Source organism: Oppia nitens, unplaced genomic scaffold (assembly GCF_028296485.1).
Source record: "Oppia nitens isolate AA-2021 unplaced genomic scaffold, nextdenovo-longstitch-racon4-pilon3 scaffold9_pilon_pilon_pilon, whole genome shotgun sequence".
NCBI classification, from domain to species: Eukaryota; Metazoa; Arthropoda; class Arachnida; order Sarcoptiformes; family Oppiidae; genus Oppia; species Oppia nitens.
This window is the reverse complement of record NW_026533253.1, coordinates 2,964,580-2,981,920: the sequence shown is the minus strand read 5'-3', so window position 1 is coordinate 2,981,920 and position 17,341 is coordinate 2,964,580. Positions and strand designations below refer to the sequence as shown.

The 17,341-nt window shown below is 29.9% G+C and overlaps 4 protein-coding genes across 4 annotated transcripts; 3 read left to right on the top strand and 1 right to left on the bottom strand.

Annotated features, from left to right (window-relative positions):
- The first annotated feature begins 81 nt into the window (after window positions 1-81).
- LOC128964776 (uncharacterized) lies at window positions 82-453 on the top strand. Its single transcript, XM_054311413.1, has one exon. It carries the CDS (start codon window positions 82-84, stop codon window positions 451-453), a length of 372 nt encoding a protein of 123 aa, XP_054167388.1.
- A 2,448-nt stretch (window positions 454-2,901) lies between these two features.
- On the top strand, window positions 2,902-4,125 carry LOC128964775 (ELMO domain-containing protein 3-like). Its single transcript, XM_054311412.1, has 4 exons — window positions 2,902-2,950; window positions 3,020-3,207; window positions 3,293-3,881; window positions 3,947-4,125. Exons 1-4 carry the CDS (start codon window positions 2,902-2,904, stop codon window positions 4,123-4,125), a joined length of 1,005 nt encoding a protein of 334 aa, XP_054167387.1.
- A 501-nt stretch (window positions 4,126-4,626) lies between these two features.
- LOC128964522 (dedicator of cytokinesis protein 1-like) lies at window positions 4,627-11,669 on the bottom strand. Its single transcript, XM_054311137.1, has 10 exons — window positions 11,260-11,669; window positions 10,989-11,169; window positions 10,827-10,923; window positions 10,597-10,742; window positions 10,179-10,530; window positions 9,941-10,106; window positions 7,834-9,877; window positions 5,656-7,755; window positions 4,989-5,583; window positions 4,627-4,922 (listed from the first exon to the last, which is right to left on the bottom strand). Exons 1-10 carry the CDS (start codon window positions 11,306-11,308, stop codon window positions 4,764-4,766), a joined length of 5,889 nt encoding a protein of 1,962 aa, XP_054167112.1. The 5' UTR covers window positions 11,309-11,669; the 3' UTR covers window positions 4,627-4,763.
- Window positions 11,670-12,639: 970 nt separating this feature from the next.
- On the top strand, window positions 12,640-15,954 carry LOC128964525 (armadillo-like helical domain-containing protein 3). The gene is made up of 14 exons (XM_054311142.1): window positions 12,640-12,873; window positions 12,939-12,995; window positions 13,074-13,214; window positions 13,300-13,410; window positions 13,474-13,566; window positions 13,676-13,837; window positions 13,914-13,970; window positions 14,029-14,136; window positions 14,225-14,353; window positions 14,454-14,517; window positions 14,606-14,692; window positions 14,773-14,897; window positions 14,984-15,410; window positions 15,477-15,954. Exons 1-14 carry the CDS (start codon window positions 12,802-12,804, stop codon window positions 15,884-15,886), a joined length of 2,043 nt encoding a protein of 680 aa, XP_054167117.1. The 5' UTR covers window positions 12,640-12,801; the 3' UTR covers window positions 15,887-15,954.
- The last annotated feature ends 1,387 nt before the right edge of the window (window positions 15,955-17,341 follow it).

Here is a 17,341-nt window from a genome sequence, read left to right as displayed (position 1 = left end):
ACAACTGTTCATATATGACGTACACTTTTAAACATATTTATACAGTATTTTCAAGTTATTTAGTAATAATTAGAGTTTGTAATGTTTCCCAAAGGAGGAAAGTTTCCAAAGGAGGAAAGTTTCCAAAGGAGGAAAGTTTCCAAAGGAGGAAAGTTTCCAAAGGAGGAAAGTTTCCAAAGGAGGAAAGTTTCCAAAGGAGGAAAGTTTCCAAAGGAGGAAAGTTTCCAAAGGAGGAAAGTTTCCAAAGGAGGAAAGTTTCCAAAGGAGGAAAGTTTCCAAAGGAGGAAAGTTTCCAAAGGAGGAAAGTTTCCAAAGGAGGAAAGTTTCCAAAGGAGGAAAGTTTCCAAAGGAGGAAAGTTTCCAAAGGAGGAAAGTTTCCAAAGGAGGAAAGTTTCCAAAGGAGGAAAGTTTCCAAAGGAGGAAAGTTTCCAAAGGAGGAAAGTTTCCAAATAAAATCCCTTCAATTTTCACGAAAAATATTTTATTTTCAATCCCTTGATCGTTAAAAAAGGATTATACAGTAAACATTTCGATTTATGCAGTATAGGAAAGCACTGTTTATACTATGCTTATATGAAATCCACTAAAAGTTCATTAAAATAAACAAATTTATTAAATATTAAAAATATTATTTTCAAATTAACTAATATTATACTAATCTTTAATTTATCAATTATATTAATATTCTATCAATTATAAAGATTATTTTAAGAAATAACATAAACATTAAAAATAATAATAACTATAATCACTAATTAATTAATAAGGTTGTGCATCGTAATCAGGAAATAAAAATCAAATTAAATATAAATAACTAAATATAAATAATAACTAAATATAAATAATAACTAAATTTTAATAATAACTAAATTTTAAGAATAACTAAATTTTAATAATAACTAAATTTTAATAATAACTAAATATGTCTGAATTCTATCAACTAATTTTTTAACCAAATTATTCAATTTATTCAAATTAAAAAATAAAAATAATGTATAATTAGAAATAATTAAAATAGTAATATTTTTTGTTATAATTAATAAATAATGGAATAATTTTATACTTTATTAATTTTTAGATTGCTACAAGTATTTAAAAATATTTGTTTATTAATATTTCATAAAAATATAATCATTACATACATTAACAAATACAAAGACAAAATGATTTATTTTATTAAGTAATTTTTCATATTAATTGTTTAAACTTCAAAAATTTAAAAATAATGTTATTATAAACTAATATCTTATAAATAATTTAACAAAATTTAACTAAAATTACAATATTTAAATTAAAAATAACGAATTATTAAAATTAATGTCTATAAATTTAATTATATTATAAGCATTAATGTGATAAAAGTAGTTAAAAAATACTACGTTTTTATTTAATTTTATTAATTAAATTATTTTTATAATCTAGTTTTTAATGATTTCATAACTATTATTTTATGCATTTTTATAATTACACAGTAACTAAAATACATTACCTATAAATAAAAATTAAAATGTTTTAAATAATTAGATCACATTTTTCAGTCAAATTTAATTTTAATATTTTAGTTAGAAAAGAATTATTTAAAATAATACTTAAAACAGATTTCAAAACAAATAACAAAATAAATATTAAGTGTTAATAATTTGCAGGATGATTATTAATTATTAATAATAAAGCTACATTAAATTTCCTGATAACGTTACACCAACCGTCAATTTTTTTGTTAATTTTTAATTGCATTAAATTATCAGAAAATTAAATATTTAAGACACTTTAATATTTATTTATTATATGGTGTAATAATAATTTAATTTTTGAAACAAATTAAGTTAATTAATTAATTAATATATTACTGTATTAGTTGTTAGGTTTTATTGTACCCACTCCTATACTGCATAAATAGAAATGTTTACTGTATATTAAAATTATTACAATAAATATTACCAAAACTTAAATATTTTTTATAATATAGTTTTTGCCAAACACTGGTTATTATAATACATTAATATTAATACAATGCAAATTGTATTAAAAAAAATTGATAATTTTGAATAGATATCGTTAAAACTATTTAAATCTTATTTTTAATTAATTAATAATTAAATAAATATAATTAATAGAATAACTTAAATATGAATGGAAATCACAATTTAATATTTTATCAAATATTATATAATTTAAATTTCAAATTATACTATACTTTACAATTATGTGACTAATATTGCTATTAAAGTATAATAATTTAACATTAATCACTTAACTATGGAAATCAATAGATTAGAAATTAACAATCAATCTAATTTTAATAAAATATTTACAATATTTATTTAGGTAATATTATTATTAACATATTAACAAATTTGCCCATGGTCAAATACAATTTGAATACAATTTAAAATTAAACAAATAATCAAATAAAAGTCTTATCCCTATTTAAGATTATTCTACCCTTTAATTGTATTAAAACTGTTTTTTTAAAATACAAAAATAAAAGTACAGCACTTAATTTGATTTTAACAAATTAAAACTTTGTTTTTTATATAAATTTTAATCTTAATATAATACCATTTTTACAAAATTAATGTTTCATTCATATTATAACCGGTAGTTATATTCAGTAATTATTAAAAAAGTTTTGTTATTTTTATCAATCGATACCAATTCTATGGCAACATTACTGACAAAATATTTGGAATTTTTTATATATTTAATAACAATTATTGATTCAACAATTTATCATAATATTTGATATTTTATATGATTTTGTAGAATATTTTTTTTTTAAAAATTTAAATGATAATATAAAAAGTGATATAAAATATTTAATTATTAGCATAAATATTTTGATGGTCATTTAAAAATAAGTTTTCATTATTTTTTAAAGACAAATCTGCCATAAATATCATGTCCAGTGGTGATGATTCAGCTGATCCAAGTGGTGGAAGAGCTAATGGTATTCTTATACTTATAGTACTTTAATTAGTAAGATTTTCTAGTATTTATTAATATACCAAATGGTTAGCCTATTTGCTAGAAAGCGACGATTGGGATAATATAAAAGCGTTGCCATTACTTGATCTGAGCAAACAAACTGATCCGGAATATAGTAATACGGATGTGTCATCGCTAGCATCGACACGTATCACCTTAACTGTCACTTTAGATCAAATTTTATTTCATTTTCAAAATATTGAAATCGCCGAACAATTAGTAATAAGTTATTACTAATAACAAACTATTATTAAAGAATATTCTTTATATTTATTTAATATACAAAATTTGTGTTTAAATGTAGTCAAGAATACAACCAATTCAGATAAGAAGTGGTTTTTATGGACTAATGTCACGACTCTTTTGTCTAAATCCTCAACGACTGGACTCAAGTTTGTGTGACGAAAGAAATCGTGTTTTTGCCGTAGCGTTGCATCCGTTTAGTAATCACGACGCGATTCAGACTAAATTTTTAATCACAATTTATCAAAAACTAACGGGTAATGCACTGATGGACCGACGTTTCGGTAATCATTGGGAAGACATTGGTTTTCAGGGAACAGATCCGGCAACAGATCTTAGAGGTGTCGGCTTATTAGGTCTCTATCAGCTCTTATACTTTATTTTATCGCCAGAAACAAGTCATTTATGTAAAGAGATCTATAAATTATCACTCGATAAGAGACAACATTTTCCGTTTGCTGTAATGAGTCTACAAATAACAGGAATCAGTCTACAAGTGCTCAGAGAGGGTCTCCTTAATAAAGAATTTAATCAATCGAAATGTGTGATCAAAGTTTTCAATTGGTTTTATTCAGCAGTTTTCTTACAATTGTTTAATACGTGGAAAGAAAATAATAAAACAATTATCGATTCCGGATATGTACTCAAAGGTAATCAATAAATCATTTCAAACTAAATACTAATTTAATTAGTATAACAAAAATCAATGTTTTAGATATCCGAAAACTGGTCCGTAAAGATGTCAAACGTGTTATACTAGAAATGTTAAATTATAAAAACAATTTTCAAACAAATTCAAATTGTAATGACAAAAATACTCAACAAGATATAACATTTACTAATTTGGGAGATATTTTTGAAAATATCGATATTATTGATGAAAATACATCATAATATCACAAAAACTTTTCTTTATATTAAAACAGTTTAATACTTATTTTATTAAAAATAAATTTATGTGAATTAATCTGTTATACGTTTGTATGTCGTAAATATAAAAAGTAAATTTATAATTATAATAATGTGTTTATAGGAATCAATTTAAATATCTAAAAATAAATAAAATATACTTTACAAATGCATTTTAAGGCACTGTCATTATTATTTTTTATACAATATATAAATTAAGGCACTCCATTAAAATAACTTGTTTAATAATAATAAAAATTAAATAAATAAAACTCAATGATAAATATATAACTATATTTGTTTTTAAAAACTAAAATTAAATATTATATATTTTTGCATTTAATAGTAAAATTAATAAAAATAAATCGCATTTAACTTTTGTTTATACACTATTACAGTAATATGATTAACAAATTCACACAAAAAATATTGCAAAAATATTTTCAATGATACCGTAATATATTAATGTGATTGTCATTAGTTTGTTGTTTTGGTAGACTAGAAATATTTGAATTTTAAATATCATTCTTACTTTTGGTAAAAAGTGTCATTAATTACTATAAATTAATTAATGATATAAATATTCAAAAAAGTATTAATAAATACTGTAAAAGTCATATATATTATAAATCTTCAATGATTTGTGGATTACTTTGATTGGATGGCACTACTGGAGGAGTAATCACTGATCGATAAGGTTTCTTAGGTAGTTCTGGAGGAATGCGTGGACTTAATGGTGGACTTAATGGTGGACTCGAGTTGTCGGGTAGTGGCGGAGGTGGCTATAAATTCATAAATTATATTAATAATCTTCATTTTTATTGTATAATTTAAAAATATATATTTACCTTATGCTTCGGCGTTGATGTCATATTTGCTGAATTTCTTTTTGGCGAAACTAAAGTCAAGTCAGTGGTCACACCATTTGTTCCGTTTTCAGGTAAATTGGAATAATCGGCATAAGATTGTTTCACAGGAAGAGGTGGAGGTTTGTCATCAATTACTTCATTAAGTGAATTGGAATGAGATATAGAAAGACTGTTGGAAGAGGCGCCGTGACTTAGGCTACGGGTCGGTGAATGGGTATTATGTGTCCGAAATTGACCACTATTTGGACGACTTAATCGTCGTTCATATTCTATACGTAATGGTCTGTGAGATGTCAAGTGTTCTGAGAGCTCAATCACTGGTCGTTCAGTTGGTTGTTCGGGTTTTGCTAAAAGATCGGGTGCGTACCACATGGGGGCCGTATGGGCGGGGGAACCACTTTCATTGCTCTGTCGTCGTAAATGAATGCCCTCTTTGGAAGCATTGTTACGCTTTAACTTTGATAAAGTACTTGAGCTGAACAATGTAGTTGAAGACTGATTGCTTGAATTGTTGGATGAGTTTTGTTTGACCCAAACAGATATCGAACGACTAGTCTTTCCAGAATTGATTGTTCTTTGAAAGGAAGAATCAATTAATAAAATAATAAAAATGTCATTAAAATACAATAAATAGAAACAAACTTACAATTCATTAGAAAGACTTCCACTGGAGTTTCGGTCGTAGACTTGTCCGGTCGGTGCCGATGAATGTGAATTTGGTATTACGTGTCTCATCTTTTCACTAAATCCGCGTCTAATCTTTACATTAATCTTTTCGGCCAAATCCTCTGGAAGCGATCGTTTACCATATCTTTCTTCTACATTATACTTAAGTTTAGCAAAAGCTTCTTCCATGTGATCGTGAAATGGTCTCAAACTTGGAGGCGCTCTTTCTTTATGAATAGCTATTCCCACTTCAAGCAATGGCATCTGTTCTGCTATTAAGTCTTTGAGTCTATTGATGCCTTCCTGGTCTTTACGAAATGGATGATTGGCTACATATTCGTCGGTAAAGAATGCTTTTTCATAGTTGACAATCCCTCCCATTACGGCTGCGTCGACGATACCATTCAATGCAAGACTCAATGGATTTATTGGAAGATTAGAGTCGGATCGGTATTGAATTATCATTCTTTTAATTTTATTATTACTTTTTTCCATAGTTTCGATCGCATTCTCCAATGGATTTAATTCAAATGTATTGGTCTGAGTAACGGGAAATCGTCTCAAAATTCCTGGCAAAGCATATGATGTCAATAGTTTTGTTCTTTCGATCCACATATTTGCGAACTCGTTATCCGAATCGCGTCCCCCTTTACGCAATGGCCGCGAGTAAGTAAACTTCTGGACTTCATTGACCCGATAGTAGCGGACAATCTGTTCGTGAACTGATTTGCCTCTAAATTTGTCTCTTTCCTGCATAATTGGATCCACTTTATTAATTTGTAAATACTGTCCATTGGATTCGGTAATATCGTCGCCGGGCGGATCCAATTTGGTCATGAGTTGTGCATTTGGAAATTGATTCAACAGACGACCACTAAACTCACTAAGTCTTTCATATTCTTTTCCGCGATAGACAAACGTCTTATTTTGGAGAAATGTGGGAAATCCGCGGCCATAGTACGCAACCCGAAAATATTCGGGTTCGGGTCGGGCCTGTTTCATAATATTATCGTAGAAAACAGCCATTCGTTGTAATAGTGAGCTCAGGTGCATGTAATCAAATATTTCACTTTCGTATTGATATATGATTTCTTTACAATAACTAATACCTGTTTCCCATAGCTTTCCTTTATCGAAGTGTTCAATAATTTCATTATAGAGATGCTCTTTCAGATCCCGGTGTGTCTCACATTCCGGATATTTATTGTTACGTAACAATTGTGGCAACGAATCGTCTGACCATTTGAGAAGTTTTGCATGAAGTGCCAGTGTATAAGCGGCTTCAATATAATTATCGCACTCCAGGTGCAAATCGCACAGTTTGTATAGGTATCTGATATACATTTCTTTACGCTCGATCTCATTGTAAAATTCCAATAGATTTACAGTACAACTCATAAGACTTTCTTTGTTCTCTTCATTAACCACCGATCGGTACTCCAGTAATCGTCTCATTAGTCGAACAACTGTGCGCACAAAGAACAGACCACTTTCTCTCATTGCTGAATGATGTTCACAATTGGTGCCAACAATTTCAAGGAATAGATCTTTGAACTGTTCATCTCCTCTTCCGCCTTCAATAAGTGCGTCCAACTGAGCAATCATTTCATTTTCAAAAAATTTGAAATTTGCTTTGCATTCACTGTTTCTTTGATGGGATGGACTGTCATTACTGTGATAAGAGCCGGAATGTAAAGCATAGGCACCCGATTTGGGTGAATAAAACTCGCATTGCATCATATCGAAGAATATAGGAATCGTAGCCTTTCTCAACTCAATCTCTGGAATAAGACTCATCTCAAGGAATGGTCCGACCATTGATGGCACGAATTGAATCTTGTATTGACCCAAATTAAACCACATCGACCTGATCTCAAAGGCCATCTCTCGTCGCATATCTTTATAGAGAGCAATGATTTTGTTGCGTTTGTTTTGGGAAAAGTTTTCCAATTGAAGGGATTCTTGGGTGAGGAAAGAGATGGCACAGTGAAAGAAATTGTTCCAAAGTTGGACTTCAAACGGATGCAAGAAATGGTCGCGAATGCAATGCGCAAAGTGTCGTAAGGCATTCAATAGGACACTAAATAACAATTATTAACAATTTGTTAGTATTCAAGAACTTCAAGTCAAACACATATCTTAATTGATAACAACAGACCTGTTCTGAAGTAAAATCATTTCATTCCAATCTTTTTGAAACACAATTCGCACCAAATCTCTGAAGACTATCAATATTTCCATAAGAAAATCGAGTAAATCGGTTCGCGTCTGGAAATGATTAATATATTGATTGTAATGATATGGAGTCATTTGGCGCAGAATTCCGATAATAATGGCCACAACATTGCCTATCAATGGATTCTCGCGATCCATGTCTATAAATGACTGAATAACTGTTCGCAAAACAGATAACATTATGTCAGATATATCATTCTGTGTCGGACCGATGTCCCGACCGTTAGACAACACAACCAACATATCACTTAATATTCTAACACAGAGTTCAAACTCTTCTTTACGCTCTAGAAGTACTCTCAAGTGATCGTTAATAACTGGCAATAGTATTGACCGGCAATCGGCATATTTGACAAACAGTTCGCAGTGAACGATGTCATTGACGCACATCATCTTCTGTTTGGTCAATCTGTCGACCGGAACATTGTTGATGAGATCAGTCAATATGTAACACAAGTCTTTCTCATTGAATACACAAAGAATATCTGTCAGTGCAAATGGGAAGTACTTAAGACACGCGCCCTGAACTAACAGTGTATTCTCCGATGTGGACAACATCATCGATGTAATCGATTGGAGCAACTCTTTTAGCGACTCTTCAAACTGTATCTTTCCTTTGCCACCATTTAGTGCGGCAAACAGTATCCGTGATCTGACAATGAATTTAAAAATATATTCGAGTGATTTCATAGCGCGAAGCAAAACATCTTGACTTTCGGGCATTAAATTGACTTTTTCGATATAACTCTTGAGTACAACAATCAACTTATTGTAAACAAGAGTAGCGCTAAAGTTCTGTTCGATGTATAGGTCCAGAACAGGTCGAAAATGTTGATATTTTCGATCAGATATAAGACCGATAATAAATATAAGCGCTTCAAAAACCAAATTGTCGTATGTATCAGAATCAGTGTTTTCCATAAGAACTTCAAAAAGAGCATCGAGTGTGTCCTGAAGAAATTTAACCACTTCTTCGCCGTCCACTTTCATTAGTGCCAAAAGATTTGATTTAAGATTTTCTGGACTTGATTTCCACTTCAAAAGACCCAAAAGATCGATATTTTGTGTCAATTTTGTCGAACAAACGACCGTTGATATAGTAAACAAATCTCGAGGACTGATTTGGATACCATTTGCCTGAAACATGTTTGTTAACTGTTTGACTCCAATCTGATTGATATTATAATTAGAATTCATAATTTTCTTCTCCATCTCTTCACGAGTCGACGGAAAGTTAAGATATGAGACATCTTTTTCATCCCATTTCTTATTGTCCACTTTATAGACAAGTAAATCATGGTTTTTATCAGACATTGTCGTTCCATTTTCATTCATCAGATTCACAAAAGACATGGCAAAGGGTTTCTCAATTTTATCTTTATTATCGTTAGAGGATCGGTGTCTAAATGTAAACTTCAAATGTCCGCCATAAAACTCTTCGATGGCAATGGTAATCTTCAGTGTTTCCATCCATTTGGGTCGTTCTTCATGATAGTAAACCACACTTTTGTATTCAGTCATCAGTTCAGATCCGGCGCCAAAACTTAAACAGTTTTGTAATGTCTGTCCCTTTTCATTACACACTTTGACAGTTACCTCAACATTGCGTTCAGATTTTTTGCTTCCTTTGCTAAATTCTCCGCTCACTAAAGTAAGATATAAATCGTTGCGAATATCGCCGGGAAGTATAACTTCCGGAAACCCCATTTTCCGCGCAACAGACGTAAATGGCGAAACCAGATGTGCGTACTCTTCACGGATCTGTTTCTGGTCGCCGTGAAGTAGTTTTATCGATAAAAACAATCCCTGGCCTTTGCATTCTTTCTGACTGATCTCTCGGGCCGAAATCATTTTGCGAATAACAGTGTCTAATGAGTCTCTTTCAGCGCACTGTGAAAATGGTATAAAATGTTGAGCGTCTTCATTGGTCTCAATTTTGCCATTTAAGAAATCAGTTATGTCCATCGCTTCAAAATTTATGTCATATATAATTTGAGTTAAATTAAAACTAAGTAATAATATTTACATACCCGCGACACCAAATGGTCGTCTCAATCCATCGGAAGCTCTTTTCATGTTTTGGTGATGACTTTTCCGTACATTTCTTTGTTCTTCCTTTAATTCCATTCCTCCGATACGTATTGTTTGGCAAATCAAATAAACCTTTTCGCGCGCCAAATCTTTGGTTCCAAGATCCTAAAGTTGACACCAATTAAAAACATCAAACAATAATTATTAATCTTTGATAGTTTCTCTTAAAAAATTTACCGCAAAAACAACTCTAAGATTGTTAAGCTGATCCAAATCTCGCATAAGACCCTCTTTTCCCCACTTAACCAAATAATTTTCACTAATAAAAGTACACTCTTTGCAGTCATATAAAGTCATCAATAGATCAGCGTCTTCACCGATACGACAAACAAAATTTCTGACCGTAACATAAAGATTATGATTGTAACGGGTGGACGACCGCTTGTTTTTTATATCAATATTTAAGGCCAATTGTTTGATTCTTTCAGTGGCCGCTTCGTGAGCTCTGTATAGATCTATAGTACTGGTAATCTCGGGATTTAGTATATTTCCCGATTCGTCTCGAACCACAAGATCGAGAATTAATATACTAAAATGCAAGACATTTATGGTTTAATTTTATGATAACTTAAAAAACTAATCGTATATGTCTTACGCATTTCCCTGATCTATCTTTGCGGTGACTTTTTGCTTCAATTCTTTCATTTCATCGGCCGGCAGAGTACCGGACATTATTTGCTTTCTCCATGTAATCAACTCATACATCATCTCACGGATCACTTTGAAGTTCGGATTTGATGTCTTCATATTAAAGGCAAAAAAATCATATCATTATTAATAATAATGAGTAAAGACATGTAAAATATCAATGAAATCATAACATACAACATAAAGCTTTGTCCAAATAACACCCCATTCCCTGATAACTGATGTGATCTCCTGAATGATAGGCGGTTCCCGAGGAATAACAACTTCGTGAACACTTTACATGTAAACAACAAATTATTGGAAGTAATTATTATAAAGTTGCGGCCAATCTATAAATACCCGGTATTGTCGACAACGGCATCCTTGATGAAGACATAGTTCTTGGGAAAAATGCCCAAATAGTTGCGATCACTGAGACAATGGCCATAATACCAATCACCACACTCTTCAATGATACGGACGGCGTCACCGATAGTGAGGCGGAGTCGATGCGGAAGTATTGGCTTTAGATTTGACACAACTGTTAACAAACAAAATATAAAAACAATTAAGACATTAATCTGACTATCAATTGAAAACAAGTGATGAGTTGTCGACAATAAATACAAACCAATTCCGTATTTGTCACTATCGGCTACCGGTGTCCACTTTGTCATCATTTTTGGCCACTTGTCATCCGATAGTATGGATTAGATTAGAGGCAACTTTATGGTATGTTTCACATACATATACACACACATACACTGTTGTTGACTACTGTTGGGATCAGTTTAAGTGATTGATGTGTCACTTGAATACCAGTTGATAGACAATCAATGGCTTAACCAGTGATTTACCAGAGAATGTGTTAACTATTAGTCCCAACACTTGACTCTCAAACACTGTATTATCTAATCAATGCATTATTGACTAACACTTTAATGTCTATACACTCTATAATGTTATGTCATTTAAAAAAAGCTATGAATTTTCCAATACATTCAATGTTTATGTTATTCAGTCAATTCAATAGCAGTCTCTCTCTCTCTCTCTCTCTCTCTCTCTCTCTATTCAAGCGAACGGATATTCAATGACTCTCTCTCTCTCTCTCTCTCTCTCTCTCTCTCTATTCAAGCGAACTCTCTCTCTCTCTCTCTCTCTCTCTCTCTCTCTCTCTCTCTCTCTCTCTCTCTCTCTCTCTCTCTCTCTCTCTCTCTCTCTCTCTCTCTCTCTCTCTCTCTCTCTCTCTCTCTCTCTCTCTCTCTCTCTCTCTCTCTCTCTCTCTCTCTCTCTCTCTCTCTCTCTCTCTCTCTCTCTCTCTCTCTCTCTCTCTCTCTCTCTCTCTCTCTCTCTCTCTCTCTCTCTCTCTCTCTCTCTCTCTCTCTCTCTCTCTCTCTCTCTCTCTCTCTCTCTCTCTCTCTCTCTCTCTCTCTCTCTCTCTCTCTCTCTCTCTCTCTCTCTCTATTTTTCTCTCTATTTCTCTCTCATTTTACGTTAATTACAATACAAGCCTTTCCCATATACTATACTCAACCCACTAATTGCATTGATTGACAACTTTTGATAACTATTTGATAAAAAAATAATAAAAAATAAGATTTGATTTGTTTAAATGGCAATTAGATAATTATGTGAATATAATACAGTATTATATTATTGTTTGAAAAGCCAATGGGATTAACAAATAAAACTACTGTTAAGTTTACAACCTATACGATGGTTATCAAAGGTGTAATAATAATAATAATAATAATAATTATTATTATTATTATATACATTATAGGCTTTAGTCTAACATTAAAAGAAAAAATTCAAAACTTATGATTTGTTTTTTGTTCACTCAATTGAAACTCAATTCAAATGAAAAAAGTTTTTTATTTTATAGAAATATTTTTACTTCAATTTGAATGCAATTATATTTATGTATTGACCTCTAGTGGCAAACATTGCATATATTTATTTAAGTGTTAAATAAATAGTAATTTGGATTTAATGTGATGTCATATCATATGTTTGTTTGTTGTGTTTGTAGTGTTTGTGTCAACAATATTGTCAACACATTGTTTGTCATGAAATCAAGTGATTTCTAGATTTATTAGTTGATTACCGAAGACATCACTGATTATTATTATTATTACTCTTGTGTTTTGCCAATCAATTGAATGCAACAATTATGTCAAAACTGTTGCCATCGAAGAAGACACTGAAAGAAAAGGTAGTCCAACTCTACGAGGCTTTGATTGAGGTATTTGTGTTGTTGACCATCGATGACAACTGTCATGATTTAGTGATATGATTGTTATGTCTTAGGGAAGGGAACCGTACATCGAAAACAACAACTTCTGGAATGAATTCTTCTTATTAAAGGTTTTTAACACATAATGCCATTACTTAATGAATGTTTGACTAATTTAATTGTTAATTGACTTTTGATGTCTTTGTTAGGCCAATGGACAGGCATTTGACTCAATCCTTAATGCCATCAATAATGTGTCGACTATTAAACCAGTTGTTAATCTCATGTCTACGCAATGTATTGTTGCCATTAAAAGTGATAACAACTTGCGTGTGGCTAACAGTCTTATTGTATGAATTTTAATTCAATTTTAATTATTATTATTAAAAGATGATAATATTTTTAAATATATTTGGTTTCAATAATAATTTGCAGACATTATGCAGTCTATCAAAAGTGATTTCCGACAAATGGCGCCAAAGTCATCCAAAGTTTGATTTGATTGATCATATCATTGGTCGCGAAGATCTCGAGCTTAAGACTCAAGTTTGTCTCTTAAAATTTACCATTTATTATATATTTAACTAATTATTTAAATATTTTTAAAAGATTTTAATAGAGACGTTGTGTAACATACTTATCAATGAACTTCCTGTATCTCTCAAGACATTAGTCATAAAATTTTTCTTGATTTTAGTTACGGTTAGTTTATATATATATATATATAATATATATATTTAAAATTATACTATTTTTATATAATTATTAATTATTATTGTTTAATTATTGAACTCAATTATTTATATTTAAGACTCATGAAAACGTTAACAAGAATCCACTCATAGATTTATTAATATCGGATCAATTATTTGATGCATTAATACAAACTCTTAATGTTCATCGACAGCGTCACAACTATGGCTATCAAATGATACTTCTTTTAACAATTCTTCTAAATTATCGTAAATATGAGGTATTTAAGCGATATATAAACAAAATAAATATATTTTTAAATAATGTTTGTTTTGTATTGATTTTATTTACAAAAGTCAATAAATCCGTATATAATGAAGTTATCGATAGTTGACGATGAGGTTCAACTTAATGTAAGCCTGAAATTCAGTTATTCTATATTAACTTATTATTACTACAATATATTTTTAGGGTTACGCTAGAGTAATATCAAATGAATTATTAGTATTCAATAAAAACTTTCATCAAATTAATAATGAATCCAAACCAAGTGGACTATTTAATACATTAACAAATATGGTACTAAATAATTAATATACTGTATATACTGTATTTGAATATCTAGGATTACTTCATTAAATACATTATTTGCACTTTTCATTATTAGGTCGGAAATATGTTTATTGCTGAAGATAATGGTATTGAAGCAAACAGTTTGAAGACAAATAATGCAGTTTTATTGGCTTTTTATGAAGCCATTCATCTGAATAGAAATTTTATTACATTACTTACAACTGTACGTATTTTAATTTTTAATAATACTTCAAAATAAATGGTATATACACTATAATTATTAAGTTATATTAAATACAATGATTGCAATCTATAATTTTTAGTCGCCTACAGAAGTCTATGCTATTGCTAATGAAAGTACCGATACATCCAATCAGATAAATAACGGTAGGATTAGTTACGATAACTATTTTTATTTGGATTTTAAAGTGACAATAACTTAATGGTTATTAATCTATTGTGAAATTATTAAAAGACACGTTAGAGTCGATACAAAGTCCGCCCTCTAATCTTTTGGTGGCATTTCTTCAGTTTTCATCCATTGTGATGATCCACACGAAAGGTATGATTTGTAAATATTTTGTAAATTTATATTGTTTTGTAAAATTTTAGTACAATTTATACTTTATTTCCAACACATAGATGAATCAATATTGAAAACATCGCGTCTTTGCTTCATTATCCTCACCTGCATTACTGAAGATCAATGCGCTAATGCTATTATGCACGATATGAATATGCCTTTTACTGTACAATTGCATCGTATGGTTAGTATAGAAATGCCATTTAATGTTACCTTTTTTTGATTATACCATTAGATTAATATTGATATTTGTTTGATTTACGGGAACAGCCAATGAGACACAGGAAAGTGAATCCTCAAAGTACAACCTCACGACCGCTTTCCTACTCAGTAATGGACTTAATGATTGAGTTTATGCTAACCCATACCCGCAAGAATCTACTACTAGATCTATATATGTTATGTATTGGAGTAATACATCGACTATTATGTTATCAAAAGAAGTGCAAAATACGTGTAGATTACGCGTGGAAAGAGCTTTGGACGGCATTAATAACTTTATTAAAGTTTGTTTTGTCCAACGAATCTGATCTATTAAAGAAGTGTAATGTGTTTACATTGGCCATCAATGTGGTCAATATATTTAATTTGTTTATAACATTTGGCGACACATTTTTGCCATCACCTCAAGCTTACGATGAACTCTATTATGAGATCATTCGTATGCATTCAGTCTTTGAACATCTTTACTCAATGAGTATGTAATTCATTATATATTTATTAGTATAAAAAACTAATTACCAATAATTTTTTGGCCACAAAGCACTCCGATATGCATCCAATGAAAAGGCAGAGTATAAAGAGTCGGCCACAAGACTAGCATCGACTTTAGTCAATATAAAAGCCATAATAAATCATTTCAATACCAAAATCGAGTCATACTCTCTACAGAATCAGTTGTCATCATTGACTGAGGAACAAGTGTTGGATGTGGTGCGCAATAATTATGACACACTTACTCTCAAATTGCAGGACAACTTAGATCAATACGATAGATACGATCCCATCAAACAATGCGAATCCAAGTTTTTTAACGATTTGTTGAGATTTGTTATAAATGATTACAGAAAATCATTGAACATAACATTGAACGCTGAAGAGCAGCACATTTTGATGCAAGACTTGCAAATGATGTCTAATCTTTGCAATGCAATAAATGGAGATAATATTTGACCGGTGATGACCATCAATATTGATGATCACTAAAGCACTTGCCAATAGCTTATGCATATCGATTATAAGCCGATTTAAAGTATATAATTTATTTTTTTGTATTATACAATCTATTTATTAATTAGTTTTTTATGTATTTTTAATGATTAATAAAATTATACATATATTTTATTAATAATAGTTAAATATTTTTTATTATTTATAAAATTAATGAATTTAATAATTGCCAATAACTGTCAATTATTTTCCACATTTGAAAGTTGTATTAAGAAAATTTATTAATTAAATACAAGACAACTATCAAAGTACAAAACTGACCGAAAATTCATACAAAAATTCATATACTTTTGATATAAAAATTGAAGTTATATTACTGTTCGTAAACGTTACTAACCCCAGTGTCTATATGCGGGGCAATATGTGAGATACAGTCCAATACCAAATTATTGATTTAATCAATTATAAAATAGGCCCACTATTGAAATTATTGAAGTTTTTTGAATGCCTGTAATTAACCCCTTTTTAAGTAAGTCTTCTAATGGTTACCGATCTATATAATGCCAAATACTAGCCTACAAATTGGTAATCTTTAATTTAATGATGGTAGAAAACTAATTATTGTATTAATTATTTTTTCTATCATTACTATATTATCATTTATTTAATTTTAAATTATCTTTACAATAATAGATATTGATTTGCCATTAATAGTTTCTGATTGCAATAGATAGGTCTTAACATAACAGCCATACTAATGATAATATTTAAATATTACTTATAAAAACAATATTAAAGATAACAAATATCGAGAAAACAAAATTAACCATGGGGATCCCATAAATAGAAATTTCTTTTAGAAACTTTCTAGAAATTTCTCTATTATTTTATAAATTTCTCTTTTTTGCCAACACTAAAGAGTATATACTACTCTATCCCCTAATCCTTTCATACACCCATGACTTCACTTTTTGCACCAAATGGTGGGACATATTTGATATTTATACTCATACGAAATATATTTTTTTTTAATTTTTTGTGGTTATTTGAGAACACATACGGTATATGTAAAATAAATTAATGTAAAAATTCATAATTTAATAGTTGCTATTGACTTATTTTAAAATTACTTATATTATGTTAATATAATGTAATGTAATATATAAAATAAAAAATATTATTTAAATTGCATTTTAATAAATGTTTGTATTACTGAATAATACAATTGTTGAATAAATGGTTGTCTTTGAGATTCATTTTGTTTACCAATAGGACCCAACTTTTGTGAATCAAATGTTTCCTCGACTTCTAGCCGTGGATTTCTGGTCGATCTCCAAATATAGTAAAACGGTTTCGGATAGACATACTGTTTACAGATTAAATCAATGCAAAACATCAAAAAAGTATTATTATAGCTAAGAGTATTTCAAAATTAAATCTCAATATTTGGTTTAATTT

What these genes read in the sequence shown, in the direction of transcription:
- LOC128964776 (XM_054311413.1), top strand. Translation starts at nt 82, where the DNA reads ATGTTTCCCAAAGGAGGAAAGTTTCCAAAGGAGGAAAGTTTCCAAAGG.
- LOC128964775 (XM_054311412.1), top strand. Translation starts at nt 2,902, where the DNA reads ATGTCCAGTGGTGATGATTCAGCTGATCCAAGTGGTGGAAGAGCTAAT. An exon ending in TTGAAATCGCCGAACAATTA is followed by an intron (nt 3,208 to 3,292) that starts GTAATAAGTTAT and finishes GTTTAAATGTAG; the next exon opens with TCAAGAATACAACCAATTCA. An exon ending in TTCCGGATATGTACTCAAAG is followed by an intron (nt 3,882 to 3,946) that starts GTAATCAATAAA and finishes TCAATGTTTTAG; the next exon opens with ATATCCGAAAACTGGTCCGT.
- LOC128964522 (XM_054311137.1), bottom strand. Translation starts at nt 11,308, where the DNA reads ATGATGACAAAGTGGACACCGGTAGCCGATAGTGACAAATACGGAATT. An exon ending in ATCTTAGAGTTGTTTTTGCG is followed by an intron (nt 10,107 to 10,178) that starts GTAAATTTTTTA and finishes TGTCAACTTTAG; the next exon opens with GATCTTGGAACCAAAGATTT. An exon ending in ATGATTTTACTTCAGAACAG is followed by an intron (nt 7,756 to 7,833) that starts GTCTGTTGTTAT and finishes ATTGTTATTTAG; the next exon opens with TGTCCTATTGAATGCCTTAC.
- LOC128964525 (XM_054311142.1), top strand. Translation starts at nt 12,802, where the DNA reads ATGTCAAAACTGTTGCCATCGAAGAAGACACTGAAAGAAAAGGTAGTC. An exon ending in ATCTCGAGCTTAAGACTCAA is followed by an intron (nt 13,411 to 13,473) that starts GTTTGTCTCTTA and finishes TATTTTTAAAAG; the next exon opens with ATTTTAATAGAGACGTTGTG. An exon ending in TTATTACATTACTTACAACT is followed by an intron (nt 14,354 to 14,453) that starts GTACGTATTTTA and finishes TATAATTTTTAG; the next exon opens with TCGCCTACAGAAGTCTATGC.